General features: G+C 33.1%; 1 protein-coding gene and 2 long non-coding RNA genes across 3 annotated transcripts; 2 read left to right on the top strand and 1 right to left on the bottom strand.

The window, feature by feature from the left end:
- The first annotated feature begins 10,957 nt into the window (after positions 1–10,957).
- LOC136979960 (uncharacterized) lies at positions 10,958–11,732 on the top strand. The gene is made up of 3 exons (XM_067275988.1): positions 10,958–11,365; positions 11,455–11,533; positions 11,629–11,732. The coding sequence occupies exons 1-3, from the start codon at positions 10,958–10,960 to the stop codon at positions 11,730–11,732; spliced, it is 591 nt and encodes a 196-aa protein (XP_067132089.1).
- A 209-nt stretch (positions 11,733–11,941) lies between these two features.
- On the top strand, positions 11,942–12,239 carry LOC136979962 (uncharacterized). The gene is made up of 2 exons (XR_010881468.1): positions 11,942–12,024; positions 12,124–12,239. It is a non-coding gene; the product is annotated as an uncharacterized lncRNA (long non-coding RNA).
- A 59-nt stretch (positions 12,240–12,298) lies between these two features.
- On the bottom strand, positions 12,299–12,708 carry LOC136979958 (uncharacterized). The gene is made up of 2 exons (XR_010881467.1): positions 12,644–12,708; positions 12,299–12,558 (listed from the first exon to the last, which is right to left on the bottom strand). It is a non-coding gene; the product is annotated as an uncharacterized lncRNA (long non-coding RNA).
- Positions 12,709–21,234: the final 8,526 nt, after the last annotated feature.

Here is a 21,234-nt window from a genome sequence, read left to right as displayed (position 1 = left end):
TTGAACAAAAGGAAAAAAAGGAACTGGTGTTCAACTGTTCGTGTTCCCAATGGACTCCCCCGGGAGGGGAGCCACCGGCAGGCCGCCGATTGTTTAACGTCATTAGTTATTGATTCATGGTAGTTCATGAACAAAAGAAACAAGTGGCATTCGGCTGTTCGTGCAATTTCTTTTTTTTTAATTTGTTTGCAGACTTTACCGCGGAGATGGCAGCACTAGCAACTATGGTGCCATCTGAAAGTATTAAAAAAGTATGATAACTTAAAAATATGGATAACTTTCTTATTTTTCGTCTCCAGTCCAAAAGTAGGGTATCGTTGAACTTGTCTCGGTCCCCTCAGTTCAGATATATACTCAAAGTCTCGAAATCCCATAGGTAGTAATTTATAGTATCCCTGATTATGCTTATAGTATAAGTAATAAGATGAAACTAATAAAAGATTTATTAGAAAACAACGAAATGCATTCGAGTATTTATACTAACTATTTCAGACATGTATAACAAACCCTACTCCCCCTTAAGCATAGTTTAGAATAACCCACGAAAATCAACAAGCAGCTCTTCTCAAGGTCAAGTAAATATTTATAGTGTACTGCAAGGTGTGGTATCTGGTTGCAAATTTGTGTTATATGAATAATGAGATGTATGTAAATAATACTTAATAAAATAATGTTTTATACTAAAACTTTTTAAAATGTATTTTATTATTCTTTTCTATATCTAGTACATATAAAATCAAAGGTTAATGTACTGTATATAACATTGCATTTTATGATTATTTTTATTTTTATTATTACTCGTAATCATTTAATATATGTCTTTATGTCAATAAATTTATTTTCATTTTGTTTTATCATGTTTTCGTTTTTAAATTATTTTTAATACTAACTTACAAATGGCAGCTTCTCAGCACAATAGAACACTTATGTAGTAAAGCCACCCGTTGCCCCTGTAAGCCCCTGTAAAGTTGGCGATTCAAAGAGAAGATGCCATTTACAAACCAATATTGCAAAATTAAAAATAATTGAATAAAACTTTTTTCCAATAATATACATGTTTACTATTAAATAATAATGAAAGATTTTTTTATTTGAATTCATTTCTTTAAATAATTAGTACTTCTAGAAAATAATATTGATATTTATGTTTTTATTGTTCCACTTATAGATTTTATTGAATGATTCTAAAAACATTGATAGACCTATGATAATGAGAGGATTAAAAGGGGCAGGAGATGAATCTCTTTTAATGAGGTTAGAAAAATTTTTATACACTGCTTGAAATTTTTATAATTTATGTTGTTTTTATTAACCTGTCGTCATGTGCGTGCACAGTGAAATAGAAATCACGCGCCCTCGGTCAATAAGGCACTAATTTATAAAAATTAATAAATAAAAATTTAGTGTCAAAAACAAGTATTTTTTCTCTAATTCAGTTGTCTGATATGTTTGTAGTCGAATTCAGTCAAAAAAGTTTTAATTTTATCATAATTTATTGATCATTTCTAATTTTTTAATATTAGAAGGTAAATAGCATAAATTACAAAGTGACCTGTTTCATTTTCGCTCCCCCGTTCGAGTTTTATTGCGCTAGACATGCGCCAATGTTTGTTTTACTTCTACTGGTGATTAGGCTTCTATTTCACCCTAACCGGCTTTGGTTATAGAAGGAAAGACAAGCGTCACGTGATCGCTTACCTCACATTTTACTACAGAAATTACCTTACCTTGAAAGTTTTATTTTTCTCTCTATTTTAATTATTACAAACTATCTTTTTTCGTTGGATTCTCATATTTATGTGTGTTACGAAGTTGCAGATATTTTTTAAATTAAGTTTTATGCATTTATGTTTTTTTTTATTTTTATATATAAAACATAATAAAATTCAAAAATTAATTAAATGTTATCGGAAATGCTAAACTGTCAGTACAGTTTGTTTTACAGTAGTATTGTGAACTGACATACTCAATTATTTTGTAAACATATTTATAATTTTAATTTTTATAAATTATTTAAATTGATGCAACGCGACGCTCAGAATCACTTTATTACTGTCGCATGTCACTTAAGAGAGGCGTGGGACTCGATTCAATTACTTGTTCATTTCAGATGTTAATTAGAGAGAGTTATTTTAATGTAATATTAGATAGTGTATGTTTATTATAATTGATAAATCTATATAAGAATAATATATATTAATTACTGACTGTATTTAAAAAATAAAAAACAGAACAAAAATATAAGTATAGAAAAATATGTTTACATAATACCAAAATGTTTTACATCGTATTCTACTTTTAATACAAGATTTATATAAATAATAATTAAGATAAACAGCATAAATTGGTAATACGAAAAAATTATATTTATTTTTTATTTATACATTTACATATTATTCATTTATATTATTTAATGCTTAAAACTTTATGTAATCTTGTATTGCAAAAATTATAATTAGCGTGTGCAAAAAAGTTAATTTTTTTATTTTCTGGGTTTGGCATACGAGGTTGCTTTCACTGATTCTGCAGACAGGACCTTTTGGATGCAGTATTTAACAAATGAACAACTTTTATTGATATATATATCAATAAATGTCGTTTATTTGTTGGATACTCTATCCAAAAGGTCCAGTTTGCAAGTCTGTAGAAAGCAAACCCCTTATGTCTAACCCAGAAAATAAAAAAAATACAGAAAAATAAGTAATATAAAAAATGAATACATTCGTATAGTGTTAACTTTCTTATTCTATTTACTGTACTTTCTAAACTTTCTACACATGACTTACATAAAGTATATGAGTGCTCACCACAAAATGTATTTATTACATCGAAAACACTGATTTGTCATCTTTCTGCCCTTTTTATAACTGCAATCAGAACAGGGTGATTGCTTCCGTGATGTTATGACGCGTAGCTGCAGATATGGATGCTACTGATGTTGATGCCAATGATGTCCCTGTTGATGCTGTTGTTGATTCCAATTCCGATTCCGATGTTTCATTTTGCAACATAGAGAATTGAAACGGCTGCCGTCCTAATGTTTCTGGGTAAATTTTCTTTTTGTGCACGTAATTTTTAATTGCAGAGTCGTTAGTTCGATCGATAGCAGTTTCATTAAGTGTCTTCTGCGTTGATTTTGTGGAAGTTTATTATTCAGATAATAAATGACATGAGAATTTACGGCCGAAAAAATTTAGCAAACTATAAAAAACAACAAGGGGCCAGCATCGGCAGTATCTTTTGCGCAATTATAACGTGACGGCAGTTCATCAAAAACGTCGACGCCTTCCTTCGTAAGATTGTAACACGTTACTATTTCGGGTTTGTTTTTTTAGTGGGTTGAAGAATCAATGGTATTGTTGTGGTGTAAAGTTGATAGTAAGACAGTTACTTTATTTTTCTTGGGAGAGTATGAAACGAAAGTACACTTTTTTGGAATCCAAAAATGCTACTGAATACAGTTCTGTTTCTCAAACTAATGAACTCTGGCAGTATTTCTTTTTATTTTTTCTTCAAGTACCGACTGACTTCAGCTTAATGTCTAATAATTTTAATGCAAGTTCGTAACTCGTAAACCAATTATCATATGTTATATTTCTTCTAGAGCCTGCTACAGGCTTACATAATCTTAACGCAACATCTTTAGGAGAATTACTTATAAAATATTGGCCCTGCGGTTGCACTCCCGCATATACTTCTAAGTTGCAACTATAAAAAGTCCTTGAACTGTTAATGCAAAAATTTTTATCCCATATTTTGACGGTTTGCTTGGAATATATTGCCGGAATTGGCATCTGCCCCTAAATGCCTCCAACATCTCGTCTATAGTTAAATATTCAGATGGGCGATAATTCTTTCGGCAAATTAGTAACAAATTTCTCAAAGAAATCTCACACCGCAGCGAGTTCATCAGTATTTCGAGAATTATTTTTAGTTGCTTTATCATCAAATTTTAATGCTCTTATTTAGAAAACTAAATCTTTTCTCCGACATCACAAGTTATATAATTTCTATTCTGACACCATCGGAAGTCCAAAAATCTCGTAAATTTACTTTATTTAATTTTATCACCGCACATGTAAACAATATTCCTACAAAAGCTGTTATTTCACAAACATTTGTTGAGATTGCATCACTCTCGCGGCTAAATTTTTCTTTTATTCTCTCTATATACTTATTTGTATTTTCGAACAATATGATTTAATATATCGTCATCAAAAAATAACTTCCAGCATTCCGAAGGTGTTTTGACGAACTTTGCTTTTTAATTTGGGCCAGGCAAATGAGTTATAATATTTTCTTTTCCTCTCCTCTGAGTTTAAAGAAATATTTTTTTATTCCATTTTGTTACACGGTTTTTACCCATAAAAAATGAACCAGAAGTGATAACCTTGTCTAGGTGTAAACAATCTTGTTCAGATTCAGAGTCCAATTTTCGCTGTTCCAAAATATCATCCTCTTTCTCTGAAAGAAAAACATTATTATCATTATCACTCATCTCTGCTATCTCCGAAGATGAAAGCAAGTAAAAATTAGTTTTATCCATAGCGCTGTTTTAACACAATCATAAAAAAAAGTACTATACTCGAAATATACAACAGCAGCAAAAATAATGACAATCTAATGCGGAAAACTGCACTTATATAGTATCAGAGTAACAAGTCACGTGACAGAAAAGGGAGAGGACCAAACTTTACTAAATGTGGAAATATGTAACTAGTGTTTTTTATTCGGTAAATTTTTTTCTAGGCTCTTTCTCTGTTCTAGTGACTTAATAATTACTGCTTTAGACCAAGTCGAACCTGGTTTGGGAATCGAAGTTTTAATTCAAAAAAAATACAATTTGACAGGAGATTAATTAATTTTTTTTTATTTGTAGTTTTCTATCATCTTACGAAGTTTTATGACAGTGCGTCAAATAAAATTTTCATTTATTTAAGTAGTATAATTATTATTATGTTACCTATCATTCAGCGTTTATACAGCAAAAATTAAAAATTTTAAAACATTCCTATTTCTGGATTCATCTGAAGACTGGTACTAGAGTTATGCCAGTTATTGAAAGTCTATTTAGAACAATAATACACATTTAAAAAGATGGCAGAGAAAAAAAGCTCGTAAAATCCATATGACCTATGTGTATTATAAAACAAACAGCAATAAAAAACATTACAATTAATGAAAGACAAAACATAGGGAGGAGAAATATATTTTTTAAAACTTAACAGTGGAACAGTCACACGTGGCGCTACCACTTAGTTGTAAAAAAAAAGCGTGGTAAATTTTTTAAAAATTTTTTCAATCGTTTTTTTGTTGTCGTTTAGGAAAATAATATTTTAAACAGTTACGTCTAGTAAAAATAATAATCTTTCTTCATTGTCACATAATTTTTTTTATGTGAATTTTTTCACAGTAATTTTTTGCTAAATTTTTTTTAAAATTTATATTAAATTCTTTTTTGATTTTCCATCTGTTACAATTTTTTCAAAAGTTTTAAACTTATTTTGAATTTTATATTATTTACTAAAATTTTAGGCATTTAAAGTCATGACGATTTTTTCAACGTGCAAATCAAATGCCAAAAAAATGTAACTGACAGTTGACAAATTTCATCCACAACAGCAAATAACGGAAACGTTCTTATGTTTACAACTACGATGCCTGGCGGCCTTTCCTCCAGACTTAAATGTGGGTAAAGGTTGTCTAATGTTCTACTTGCTGTAGAAGTGACGAAATCAATTTTACATATAAGAAAATTTCAGTATATTTTTTATAATTTTCAAATTCGTTGTTCAAATATAGGCTGAAATTTTAAAACGGTTTAAAATATTAGCATTTGGAAAATAAACTTACTTTACATATAATAAATTAAATAAATTAATCTATAAGAAACAACAAAACAATAAACAATTTAGAAATATTTTTATATTTATCTTTAGATTTATTACATATGTTATTGTCATTGACCGATATTTAATTTTAAAAACAATATTCATCATTGGCATGCATCAGAAAAAAAAGCATAACTTCAATAAAACACACTTCACTGAGCGAGTCTGCTTCACTCTGAAAAAGTGAAGTCGGCAATCCAATGTGTGACCTACTTTCTCTAACATAGTAAAACGAAGTAATTTACAGTAGCACGATACACATGAACGCTAACAATAATAATCAAAACAAATTGTTAAAGTATGGGTTCTTCTAAAATCCTCAAATCGGTTTTCGATCTGGTTCTACGTTTCATGACTAAATTAATAGACATGTCTAAATAAACGCTTTTAAACACTAAAAAACGTGATGTTTCGAAATCAGAAAGTAGATAATTATATGCACAAATAAATTAGTGAACCTATAATACATGCCTCATTTATATTTAAAGATCAGTTCTCGCTAATTGTTGAAAAAATAAATTATTTTTCAACTTATCATTTTGGAAAGTAGCATATTTAGAAAAACAAGTTGTAAATTAAAACTAAGAGTTCCACCTTTTATCCGTTAAAAACAACGCAAAATGTATGGATCCACATAATGAAAATTTATCGCAGTGAACTTCAAAAAACGAGAAAACACAAAAACACCAAACCACACTCTACAAAATTTGCAAACTGCTAATTCGTATAGGATGCTACTGTAAAAAATTAAATCACATAACAAAATGTTTTTGAATAAACGCTAAAAGTTTTAAAAAATTTTTTTATGAAACTTGATGAATTTAATTAATACACAATAACTAAATTTGTTTAATAAAGATTAATAATTTACCACTATAATTATGCAAATTAGATATAAAAAAGATCACTGCGCAAATTCGCCCGCAAACTATACATCATGGGTGAACTGACTGACCCATTTAAGCTTTTCTTGCTAAAACACTAAAGTTTTATATAACTATTCAATTAATCTAGTCAAATTTAAATAATATAAAATGTCTAGATTTGTTTAATAAAGATTATCATAATATTATTACAAATATGAAAACCCGATATGAGATAGGTCACTAGGAAATTTTCTGCGAAGATAAAAATAACTTTCGGTCATGTGTTCACCAAAAAAAATGAAGAAATATCTTTAAAATTTAATTTTTCAGCTTACATTAACTACAATAAATGATTATTTCTTCGAAAGAATTTCATATATACGAATAAATAATAATTATTTAATAATGCTTTTATGCATTTTAAGGCATCAATTAACTACTACAACCGCGGAAAAAACGTAAAATTTATTCTGGCCCATGTTATAAAAAAAGTTGCCTACCCTACACTAGATTTATAACTTAATCCAACCGATAGAAGTTTACTGCATGTTTTTATTGATAGTTCTGTTTTTATGATAGTTGACAGGAGTTAAAAAAACTCCATTAACCCTTCGGGAAACACGCTTTTCAGGAGCTCAGGAGAAGGTGCATCGCGGAAATTACACCGCATCTATATATATAATCGAGACGAGTTTGGTAATAATGATAATAATAATAATAATAATAACAACTCTCCTGTGGTCACCACCTGGTCGTGGTGGGAGAGCCCAGTAATTTTACTGATCCATAGGGCAATGCAGGCTGGAGCATAAGCTCCTGGTAGGGACACCCATGCCAGTAAGGTCTATGGGGAGAAATAAAGCTAAGAGTGACCACACCCACATTCTGTGGAGATATTTATTATGGTGATAACTAGATCAAAGTGTGATACCGGCTCGGACGTCGCCCGGGTTAACAAGGTCCGCGTTCGTGGGTTAGGCAGAGGCTCACGTTCGAAAAATAGGCCACAGTCTCCCTTGGTTACCGGTGGCAAAAGCAGCACCGGCCCAAGCATGGCTACTGCAATGCCCTCAACAGATGTGAGGAACCAACCTAGCCTTGGTGTTTCTGTGGCAATGCATCCACAGACCACAAAGGCTGGAAAACCACGCCAACGGATGAAATGGACAGTAGAAATGAACGAGTTTATCATCCGTACTTATTACACAATCACAAAACTTGAAACAAACATGACAGCATACAGACAACAACTACACCATAAATTCACACAACAATATCCTCACCTCACTGTCACTGAACAAAGGGTTGTTGATCAAAAAAGAACAATTATACACAACAACCTTATTCCACAAACAACACTTGAACTTATCAAACAACAGGTTGCTGATCAAATACATCAACAGACAGAAACATCTAACATTAATGAAGATCACGTAACCTGTCAGGATAATCCAGTAACAAGCATTGATAATAACACACATACAACAATTACCACTAATGATACTACAGACACTTCCTCGTCCATCACTGATAACATAGACATGGATTTAGTTAATACGCTCTCACTTATATTTCAGGAAACACTCACTAAATATACAGGCACAGATCCCACACAACGACCACGAATACCAAAAATCAACACGTCAAAGGAAGTAGGAAAAACACTAAATTATGTAAACACTCACTTAATACCACACTACATTCATTCAATTTCTACACTCGCAGACATTCATACATTAGTTTATGCTGGGGCAGTCACAGTAGTGACACACCATGGACTGAAAGTACAGTCACAGACAAATACACAGAAAACACAATTCTATCACAAGCCTGCCTGGCAGAGAAGAATAGAAAACAAATAAATGACATTAGACAGCAATTAGGCAGGCTGACACAATACACTAAAAACAACATAACACCCAAATTAAGGAAACAGCTCAAAAACATTTTCAAGAAAATAAAAACACACACAAAACATGAACATCACAACACACACATTACAGAATACATTGATACACTAAAACAAAAACTTGCTGCCAAAGCACGTAGACTCAAACGATACAAAACATGTACACTACGAAAACAACAAAATAAATTATTTACAAACAATGAAAAACTCTTTTACAGACAAATTAATAACAAAGCAAACACTGATACACAGCACAGTGGCACACCAACAGAAGAAGAACTCACAACATATTGGTCTTCTCTTTGGTCCAGTGCTGTCACGCACAATGCTGATGCAGGCTGGATCGAGGAGGAGAACAGAAACTTGCACAACATACCAACTATGCCCTGTGTTGAAATAAACATACATGATTCCAATACACTGTTAACAAAACACACAACTGGAAGACACCTGGTGTAGACAACATTCACAATTTCTGGTACAAAAAGTTTACATCACTGCACCAGGAACTAGCTAAACACCTAACACACATTATCATCAATCCACAAGACATGCCAAATTTTTTACTCAGGGCATCACCTACATGAAACCTAAAAACAACAATACCACAGACCCCACACAATACAGACCAATTACATGTCTTCCAACACTCTACAAATTCTTGACATCCTGTATTGCAAACAAAATATACAAACATATTGAAGAACACGACATTCTAACAGAACAACAAAAAGGTTGTCGTAGAAACCACAGGGGATGCAAAGAACAGTTACTCATAGATTCAGTCATTCTACGGCAAGCACACAAACAACACAGAAACATACACATGGCATATATAGACTACAGAAAAGCATTCGACAGTGTTCCACACAGTTGGCTGCTACATGTTCTACACATGTACAAAATACATCCATCACTCATTGCATTCTTTCAAAACACTATGCAGCACTGGAGAACAACACTACATCTCAGGTTAGTAACACTTCCATACAAACAAACCAAATTTTTATTAGGCGAGGAATTTTTCAAAGAGATTCCTTGAGTCCTCTCTGGTTCTGCTTAGCCCTGAACCCATTATCCAACATGTTAAACAACACGCAATATGGTTACAATATCAGACACGAAAAAACAACACAGTTTACACTATCACATCTCATGTACATGGATGACATAAAACTTTATGCATCCACACAAAAACAACTTCATTAACTCCTACAAATCACACATTCATACACCAAGGACATACAAATGGAATTTGGCCTTAGATAAATGCAAAACAGTTCACATAGAAAAAGGAATCCTGAAGAAAGAAGATTTTGCACTTAGAAATGGAGACATTATTGAATCCATGGAAGAGGGCGAGTTCTACAAGTATTTAGGATTCCAACAGGCCAAACTACAGAACATACACAAATAAAGCAAAGATTAATTAAAGAATACCAAAGTAGGTTAAATGCTATTCTCAGAACACAATTAAATGCAAAACACACAGTTAAAGCAATAAAACACATATGTCATCCCAGTACTCACATATTCTTTTGGAGTTATACATTGGACTCACACTGATCTTGAGCAACTCCAAAAGAAAACAAGAATAACACTTACTAAGCATAAACAACATCATCCTAAATCTGCCACAGAAAGATTAACCCTTCCACGTAAAGATGGCGGACGTGGCCTGATTGACATAGTTAACCTTCACTACAAAGAAATACAGTCACTGCGAGAGTTTTTCTACAAAAAACAAGAAACATCACAATTACATAAAGCAGTAACTCTAGCAGACTCGAATAACACACCATTAAACTTACACTCACATCATATGGACACAACACAACATATAAAAAGCATAGACACCATTAAGCAATCGTGGGCTCGAAAGGCACTCCATGGCAGGCATCCTTACGATCTGGCCCAGGATTTCGTTGACAAAACTGCGTCAAACAGCTGATTAGCTCGGGATGCCTCTTTGGGGAGAGGGAAGGATTCATGATTCGCTAAACAGGAATCAGGGGCCGTATTCTGGTCACTTATCTCTCGTCTCTTCTTTCACCGACGAATGACGTCAAAGCGAGAGACGAAATTCGTCTCTCATACAAAGTGGCGATTCTGGTCGTTCGTAACGATCTCGTCTTTGTCGTTGACGTCACGATTCTATTCGGTTGATTATACATGTTCGGGTTATCTGCGCGCGCAACGCGGTATAGAATTTTAACCAATGAAATTGTACAATTTTCGAAAGTGCAGAATACGAAAATATAGAGCACGTGGTACGGCACGAGGTAATCAAGATGTCTCGACTTATGTTATCATCGGAACAAATGGAAATGTTGGTAACCGAGTTGCAAAAGCGTCCATATTTAGCTAAAGGAAAATTGGACGGAAATATTTCCAAAAATACTTTACGAGATGGATGGCAAGAAATTAGGGATAAAGTGAACTGTCTAGCTGATGGTCCACTGATCGAAGTGGAACAATTAAAAAAAAGATGGAGTCAGTGGCGTTCCCCAACGAAAAGTAAAGCGGCTGCTTTAAGGAAAGATATACTTAGAACAGGTGGAGGGAAAAGAAGTACTCCACCATTAACAGATCTTGAAGAAAAGGTGTCATTAATTGGGAACGAAGAATTTGGATTGGAAGAAGAAAATTTATACGAGCTTGGAGCTTGCACTACAAGTTCCGTTGAACCTTTACATAATGTAAGTAATACCTTTTTATTTATAAATTCATTTTTTATATATTAAATATAGTCTATATATATATATATATTTATATTTATATATCGTAGATACAGAATATAGTTTCCGAAGGAAATGATGTGGAACCACATCGTGAAATAGTTGAGAGGGAAGATCTTGAATCTGCAAGTAAGTTATTTATTATGTCAAGTAATTATATTTCTTGACTTCAAGTTTATTTAGTTTTAAAATTAAATGTTTTAATCTTCCCGTTGTAATGCCAGATTCTGGATGTCGTCGTCGTCGTCACCGATCTTCAAATGAAGATACTGTAACTTCATTTATAGAGCAATCTGCATCTAATCAAAATTCATTATTAACAAGGTAAACCTTATAATCTTTTTGGAATTTATTTTACTTTGAAGTTGACTTCATTGATTAAAATATTAATATAGTTAGATAAAAATATTAAAACATTTCTCTTTGATTAAATGCTTTGTCTAGTTTCATTAAAAGTATCTAGTCATTTATGTGTATATATATATATATATACATTTTTTTTATGTAGGCTTTCATCTATAGATGAAAACCTAGCAGAAAATAATGAACTAATAAGACGACAAAATAATATAATGGAAGAGAAAAATATTCTCAAAGAAATCTTGCAAACTCTGCAAAGGGTATTTATTTTATATAATTGTTTAACATTTTAATACTTTTTAAAAAATTTATTGAGTAAACAATATTTTTATATTTACATGCGTGTCTTCTTTTTTCAGTTTGCGTGATGTGTTCGTACTGCTAGCCAATTTAAACAATTTTGTCTGTCTCTTTTTTTATTTTATAATGTACTTAGAAATGAAATAAATAATAAATAAATATTTCTAAATAATAACTTAGTGTGTTTACTTATTTATTTAGTCTCTAAAGAATAAAGACTGGAAACAAAATTAATTCACTTTTTTCATTCATGTTTATTTTAACAGAATCTCTGTAATATTAACTGTTGCCTGACATTTACAGCATTCTGATTTGCAGAATGTTCCATTTTATTTATGCTATCATCATCATCATCATTTCCACAGATTTCTTCTGAAGGAATGTTAAATGCTACACAAATGTTATGTAAAATAGCACAAGCCATCACTATTTTTGCTGATTTTTCTGGAACATATTGTAATCCTCCAGCTGACTTCAAGTCAAGGCATCTGAATCTAATAATTAAAAATAAGAATTTTAATATATAATTTTGTAAAATTAGTAAATTGTTAGTAAGAAAAATGTGAGAATTTCTCATACCTCTGCTTTAAAACACCAAAACATCTTTCAATGGTGTTTCTGGCTTTTCTGTGAGCTGCATTGTAATTTAATTCTGCAGCTGCTGATGGATTACCTACAGGTGTAAGCAGCCATGTTTCTAAAGGATAAGCACTGTCTCCTGTAAACATAATTTAGAGAATGGTATTTACTTTTTCATACCAAATTAATAAGAAAATAATGTCTTTACATTTTTGTTTTAGTTTGGAATTACATGACACCGAAATATTTCAAAAGACAATATGTCTGTGAAATATATGCTTACCAAGCAACCATAATCCTCTTCCTATTACTCCATCTTCAAAGTTTTCCTGCAGAGTAGAATTTCGCCAGATAAAAGCATCATGCATGCGCCCCGGATACAATGGGTTAATATTCAAAATTCTCAACTGAGAATCACACACCTAAAAGCATAATTTTAGTCTTATTACAATTGAATAATAGTTGTTTATATCTTGTATTCAAGTGATATTGATAGTGAAATGAGTGATTTGACATAGAAATTTAAAGATACCACTTTATTAAAGACATTAATTTTATTTATAGTTAGATGGTTAATTTGTATAAATACTTACAACTTGAACATTAATAGAATGAAATCCTTTTCTATTGATAAATGATTCTTCATTATATTTGGAGGCTGGAGGTGCCTTGATTGCAATATGAGTGCAATCAATAGCTCCTGCAATAAGTAAAGAAATAGTAAAAATCATCATATAATTAAATAAGAAACTTTATCATTTTATACACTAATTTTAAAATTATAAATTGTAACAGCTATTTAAAAAAATAAAAGTAATTACATACTATATTATATTCTAATGAACAAATAAAAACAATTTACTCACCCACAACTCCTGGCATTTGACTGATGATAAAAAATCCAGAGGACACATCCAATTGTTGTTCTCTACTCCTAGGAAAAGAAATTTTGTGTCCCAATCGGCGGATGATACTGTTGACTACAGATGGCATAATTCGGGACACTGTCGACTGGGCAACTTTAAGTTGGCAGTGATCACCGACATTTCTTTGAAATCCACCAGAAGCAAAAAATTGTAAGGTTATCAATAACTAAACTTCTGGTGGAATTACGGTCCGTGACTTTCTCCGGACTAAATCATCCCGCAATTCGTTGCACAGCCACGCGGTAGCTTCTTTCATTAGACGAAATCTTGAACGAAATTCATCATCATCTAAATCAAAAGCGTTATCTCTATCGCGAAATACTCTTTCTCGAGATAGGGAACGTTTTGTGATACGATCGTATAGCACGAGTAGCATGGAGTCGTCCATATTGGATATAACGAAATCGAGGCGAAAGACGAAAGACCGGCTGAAAGACAGCTATCCGCTCGTCTCTGATAAAAGAGAGAAGCGAAGAGAGAAAAAGTTGTCCAGAATCGCGTTTAGAGAGACGCGACGATCTCTCGAGACGTAAACAAATGATTAGCCAATCAGCGACCGGCTTGGGAAAGACGAGAGACGAGAGACGATGACCAGAATAGGGCCCCAGGTCATAAATACTAAAAACTACAGAAAACACATACTCAAAGATGCAACACTCACAAATGACACATGCAGAAAATGTCACATCATGCCAGAAACTATACAACACATCACCTCTGGTTGCAAGCTCTTGGCACAGACAGATTATTTACACAGACATAACCAAGTAGCAAATATAATACACCAAGAGCTTGCAAAAAAACACAAATTAGCAGACATCCACGAACCATACTACAAATACATTCCACAGACAGTATTGGAAAACAACACGCACAAAATGTACTACGACAGAGCCATAATCACAGATAAAACAATTTACCACAACAGACCAGACATCACACTCATTGACAAACACAATAAAATCACATACATTATAGACATATCCATTCCAAACACTTACAATATACAAAACGCATGCACTGAAAAAATTAGCAAGTACACAGAACTCGCCCAGGAAATAAGGCATCTGTGGAGGATGGATAGGGTGCTTATTGTACCTGTTGTTCTCTCCTCTACAGGTGTCATACCACACACACTACACAAAAGCCTGGGCACATTAGAATTGAATAGAAACACATACATCACTCTACAGAAGGCCACTATATTGAATACATGTCATATTGTGAGAAAATTCCTGAATACAGACACACACACTGATACACTTCTTTAATTTCTGTTTTGGTTACTATGCCTTGACTTTGGTCCAGCATAGTACACAGCCACCGGTGTTAACCGAGTATATCTCACTTAACCCAACATAATAATAATCAGTGCTAGAGCCCAAACGGTTACGAGTTGATAAGTTGAAATTTGGCACACAGTTAGGGTACGTCACGAGAACGCACACTAAGAAGGGATTTTTCGAAATTCCTCCCCACGGGGAGAGGACAGGATTAAGTCTTAACACTTCCATCAACAATGGAAGTGTTAAGTAACAATGGAAGTGTCAAGTAACAATGGAAGTGTGAAGTAACAATGGAAATGTTAAGTAACAATGGAAGTGTCAACAATGGAAGTGTTACGTAACAATGGAGAACAAGAAAAAGCGATGTGCAAGATTTACGGGCGCCGGAGAAAAAAAAGAAAGAAAAATAGTAATATGTTAGAATATATTCAATTTTCAAATTTAAACACATTAGTTCGGTTTTTCTCGACCTTTCTTATTTAGAACATTCGATGAAAATCGAACGATATAATCAGAACACGTCGTGAAAATCGAACAATATTAAAACATTCGATTTTCAAATTCGAATGTTCTATAAGAAATACTTAGTTGTTGATGAAATTACTCTTTTTCTTTTGTGACTATAAGGTAAATAATCTTAATCTTCGCTATCGTTACTTTTGCCGAGCTCACGAAGGGCGCACGGGCATTACACCGCATATGGAATATTACTTGATTTAAGTCAATAATTAATGATTATTTTGAAAATATGATTGAGATATACCAGAAAACTAATTTCACGACATTTTAATAAACAAGTTGGTTATAAAATATTTAGATGAAAAAAAGTTCACTCTACTTCTTGTGATGATCACCTTCACACATGGCACATATAAGATCTATATTACTATGCTTTTTGCAAACAGTTTCTACCGCATTCCTGACAAGTCGATTTTGTCCTATTGTTTTTGTGTTTGCCACAAATAAAACAAATTTCAGGTTTTGCTACTTCTTTGGGCAACTCTTCGTTTTCTTTATATTTTTCCAAAAATGCGCGAATGTCTTTAGGAAGTGTCAGAATCATAGATCTTTCTTTCTAATGTTCTTCCGTTAGACTTAGCGCAAATTTTTTTTATAAAATGTTGTTTTTTATCTTGGTTATCGGGATTATTAAATTTAAATACAATATTTGAATTTATTCCAGCAATGTCGAGATGACGATAAAAAAGAGCTGTTGGACATCTCCTTGTAATTCGGGATGTAATGTAGGATGAACACATCTGATCTACAGTGTCTACACCACCTTTAGTAGCATTTAGTCCAAATTTATTACAGCTTTGTTAGTTTCCTGATCAACTACAGGAGTGTCATGCATGGTCGAAAGAAAGATTACAGCTTTATTTTTCTTTGGAACTATTGAAGCAATACAATAATCATACTGAAATCCAAATAGACATGAATTTATCTGTCTGGTTTTGTTTGGAAGAAATTCTGGAGGTATTTCTTGTTTGTTTTTCTTCATTGTTCCTAAAAAGGTAAGCTCCTTTATTCAATAAATCTATGGTCAAAGAGATAACTACTGTAGTAATTATCTGTAGTAACATTTTTTTGTTTTTTCTATCGGCACGACTATCTCTTTTACTATATCGATCGGCCTTGTTTGATCTCTCTACCTTGCACCTGCTTTCCACAATAAATCTCAAAATTAAAAGTATAAAAGGTTTTAGCATCACATAGAGCACATATTTTTATGCCGTATTTCGCAGGCTTATTAGGAATGTATTGTACAAATCCTGCAGCAGTCCTCTAAAAAGATGAAGCATCTCGTCAATTGTCACAAACTCACTTACATTGAAACTGCCTATACAAATGTTGACAAACTCTTGGTGAAAGTCTCAAATTAGTGCAAGCTTATCAGTTATTTTTCGTTCATCTATGGTTTCTAAGTTGTCAAATCTAAGTGCACGAAGCAAAAACCGAAAACGTTTATAACTGAAAAGGCCCCGTAAAAGGATCATTCCTGTACCATCGGAAGACCAGAGCTCACAGCAATTAGTGTGACTCTTTTTCTTATACCAATCAAATACAATGTTCCAAAAGGGGCTTTTATTTCTGTTTTGGTTGTATCTCTGCAGTCTCTATCTCTTGCATACTTGACTTCAGTCCTTTTTTCTGGCTATATCTGTTAGTATTTTCTACGATTCCTTCAATCATTTGATCAGTAATGAACAAATGAAATGCATCTATTTCTTTATTTGTACTTTTGGCAGTAGGTTTTGGTAATATTTTCATAATATTTTTTGCTTTTGTCTTACCTCGAATATAGAGATTTACTGATCCACAAAGTTTCCTTATCTTTTCCTATATAAAATCGATAATTGTCTTTTTCTGTCTGCCCATGTTTACAATTTTTCTTTTTCGACAATATTATCTATTTCATTCCCCGATCGTTTGGAATCACTATCATTAAAGTTTTCTTCTATAATTTCCTCTTCTGTCTCACTTTCAACTGTGATAATCAATTTCTTCTGCTCTTCACTTGTGACCTAACAACATCAAGCAAATACAAAGTTTTTGCTTGATGTTTTTAGGTCTCGTAAACCTTCAGAACCTGGAAGAGTTAGAAGTAGCTATAGAACAAGTATTGAGAGAATTAGTCGACAAAAGTGAAGAGCCAGAAAAAATTGATTATCACAGTGAAAAGTGAGACAGAAGAAGAAATTATAGAAGAAAACTTTAATGATAGTGATTCCAAACGATCGGGGAATGAAATAGATAATATTGTCGAAAAAGAAAATTGTAAACATGGGCAGACAGAAGAAGAACAATTATCGATTTTATATAGGAAAAGATAAGGAAACTTTGTGGATCAGTAAATCTCTATATTCGAGTAAGACAAAAGCAAAAAATATTATAAAAACATTGCTGGACCAAAACCTACCGCCAAAGTACAAATAAAGAAATAGATGCATTTCATTTGTTCATTACTGATCAAATGATTGAAGGAATCAGTAACAAATACTAACAGATATAGCCAGAAAAAAGGGGCTGAAATCAAGTATGCAAGAGATAGAGACTGCAGAGATACAACCAAAACAGAAATAAAAGCCTTTTTTGAAACATTGTATTTGATTGGTATAAGAAAAAGAGTCACACTAATTGCTGTGAGCTCTGGTCTTTCGATGGTACAGGAATGATCCTTTTACGGGGCCTTTTAGTTATAAACGTTTTCAGTTTCTGCTTCGTGCACTTAGATTTGACAACTTAGAAACCATAGATGAACGAAAAATAACTGATAAGCTTGCACTAATTCGAGACTTCCACCAAGAGTTTGTCAACATTTGTATAGGGCAGTTTCAATGTAAGTGAGTTTGTTATAATTGACGAGATGCTTCATCTTTTTAGAGGACGCTGCGGATTTGTTACAATACATTTCCAATAAGCCTGCGAAATACGGCATAAAAATATGTGCTCTATGTGATGCTAAAACTTTTTATAATTTTAATTTTGAGATTTATTGTGGAAAGCAGGTGCAATGAGAGATCAAACAAGGCCGACGATATAGTAAAAAGACTAGTCGTGCCGATAGAAAAAAACAAAAAGAAATGTTACTACAGATAATTACTACAGTAGTTATTCTTTGACCATAGATTTATTGAATAAAGAGTTACCTTTTTAGGAACAATGAAGAAAAACGAACAAGAAATACCTCCAGAATTTCTTCCAAACAAAACCAAACAGATAAATTCATGTCTATTTGGATTTCAGTATGATTATTGTATTGCTTTAATAGTTCCAAAGAAAAATAAAGCTGTAATCTTTCTTTCGACCATGCATGACACTCCTGTAAGTAAATCAGGAAACTAACAAAGCTGTAATAAATTTGGACTACAATGCTACTAAAGGTGGTGTAGACACTGTAGATCAGATGTGTTCATCTTACATTACATCCCGAATTACAAGGAGATGTCCAACAGCTCTTTTTTATCGTCATCTCGACATTGCTGGAATAAAACGTGTACAATTCTAGTACAGTGTTAAAAAATTAACTGTTATTTTGGCAGCATCATTTACAACCAAATTCAATGAATGCTACATACAATGGTACAAAAAAGCTCTAGAATTTATTTTCCTTAAATTTACGATTTATATATTCATTGTGATAAAAATTTGTCTTTCCAATGTTTTCCCAAGAATACAGATATTCAGGTAAAAGTAACTGGTTTCGACTTATTTCAACTTAAAAAGTAGTTAAATAATTAAGAGATTAGGGAATGGGGACATAAATAAAACCCTGCCGAAATAGCCAGAATTTTACTTAAACAAAAGCTTAACCAAACCAATTATTAGCTCAGTACGGTGGGGAACTGATTTCTGTGTACACTTGGTATTAAAATGAATTACAGTAGTTAGAAAAGAAATGACTATTAAGTTTAACATATTTACATCTATAGTGAGAAACGTTTAAAATTTACAACAGCCCTGTGGCGATCCTTTTTGAGATATGCTAGTGATGCGACAAAAGAGCCATATGACATTGACTGGTATCGGCACCCTCGGGATTTGGCACGCACACACCACACCTACCAGGACTGTCTCTGGTTCTATCCATTAGCTACTCGTATCGAGCTATTTGACTAAGTGGATTGTTTTTAAAATTTAAAAAGTAAAAAAATATTTTATATTATTTTTATGTACGTTTCTTTACAAAGCTTTATTTTAATTATAGTTTTTTAATTCTAGTTTTCTTTAATTATAGTTATATTAATACAATTAAACAATATATTGTACCAAGTATGTATATCCAAAGCACATTTTATTTCTCTGAGTAATTTTTATAATTTATTCTTAATTTTAGCTTTTATATCGTGCTAGCGATTCAGAATATAATTGTGATATTAAAAATACATTTAGAGAAGTCTACAGTTTTTACTGGCTTATAGAACAAATGAATACAAATGGACCCTAGGCCTAGACCAGTGATTCTTAACAGGGGGCTGCGGCCTGTGGGGGTCTGTAAGAAGTTCGCTGGGGGCAGCCAAATTATGCAAAATTTCCTTCAGAATATAATAAAAAAATTGATGTATAACCGAACATCATATTGAAAAGTGAAATAAAAAAGAAAATTTTCCTATTCAGTTTTTTTTTATTTATTTCTTATTTCTTCCTACATACAACTTTGTTTAGTACAGAAGAAATAAATGCAAATATGCTACTTCTTCTTTTCTTCTTTTATCCCTAGCTGGCATTTGGTTGCGGGTGTCCGCGCAACCAGTATGCTGCTGTGGGTGACGCAGGAAGTTGAGCTTTCTCCACAATGCCCCTCCAATGCCCCCGATCCATGCCGCCGCTTTTGCCTGGTTCAAATCAAGCCGTTGGTTCTTGAGGTCCTCCTCAACGTGTTTGGTCCACGTTTTCTTAGGTGCAGAGTGTTGGATTTTCTACAGAGTAGGTCGCTGACAGAAGAGCAATTGGTGGGGAATTCGGTTAATATCCATTCGGCACACATGGCCAAACCATCTCAGCCGTCGCTGTTGAATTTGTGTCTTAACAGATGGCTGTTGTTGGCATCTGGCCCGGACGGCATTGTTAGTGATACGATCCCAAAGGGAGATACCAAGAATCTGTCTCAAGCATTTCAATTGAAAGGTCTCAAGTTTGTCCAAGTCTGTCTTAAGCAGGGTCCAAGTTTCTGACCCATAGAGAAGGATCAGTATGACTAGTGTACGGAACAGGCGGATCTTGGTCATCAAAAAGAGATGTTATTCTTTTTCCATACACACCATTTAAGTGAGGCAAATGCATGGGCTACCTGTCCAATACGGGCATAGCAACCCAGCTTCTGTTGTGGAAGGTTGTGTCTGAGTGAGCTCTTGCTTTTTTGTGTCAAAATATCAGAAATCTTTGGCTTACCCTGTTGTGTGGCACATCGTTGGAGAGGGCTAAGTGAGCTGATTCGTTTGAGGTATCGTTTTCTTAATTAGCTTAATTAGGAGGGGAGTTAAGGGAGGTTAAAGTTAGCGAAGTTTCGGAAGCTCTTAGCGAAGAGGGGGAGTAATCGCAGGGGGTAATTTTCGAGGGTGACGTGTCCTAGGTGGTAGACTTCACTTGGTGTAAAATTGGAGGTCATAGGTGAAGAGGGCTCAAAATTACGGCGAGTTAAAATTTTCTGCATGTGCTACATAGGCTATTTTTAGACTTAACGGTTTTTAACGGTCATAACGGTCATTCGTAACAGACCGCAACAACTCTATTTATTATTGCAATTGGCTAGCGTGTTGGTTTAAAGCTAAGTTAATTGTTTTTTAGCAAGGGGTCTTGCTTTCTGGCTTAGTTTTAGAATTTTGGGGGTTTTTATAGCTTTAGTTATTTATTTAGTTATTGGTCTTGTGTTTAAGGC

This window comes from Centruroides vittatus, unplaced genomic scaffold, assembly GCF_030686945.1.
Source record: "Centruroides vittatus isolate TY-2023 unplaced genomic scaffold, ASM3068694v2 contig_655, whole genome shotgun sequence".
Classification (NCBI taxonomy): Eukaryota; Metazoa; Arthropoda; class Arachnida; order Scorpiones; family Buthidae; genus Centruroides; species Centruroides vittatus.
This window is presented reverse-complemented; position numbering and strand designations above follow the sequence as displayed.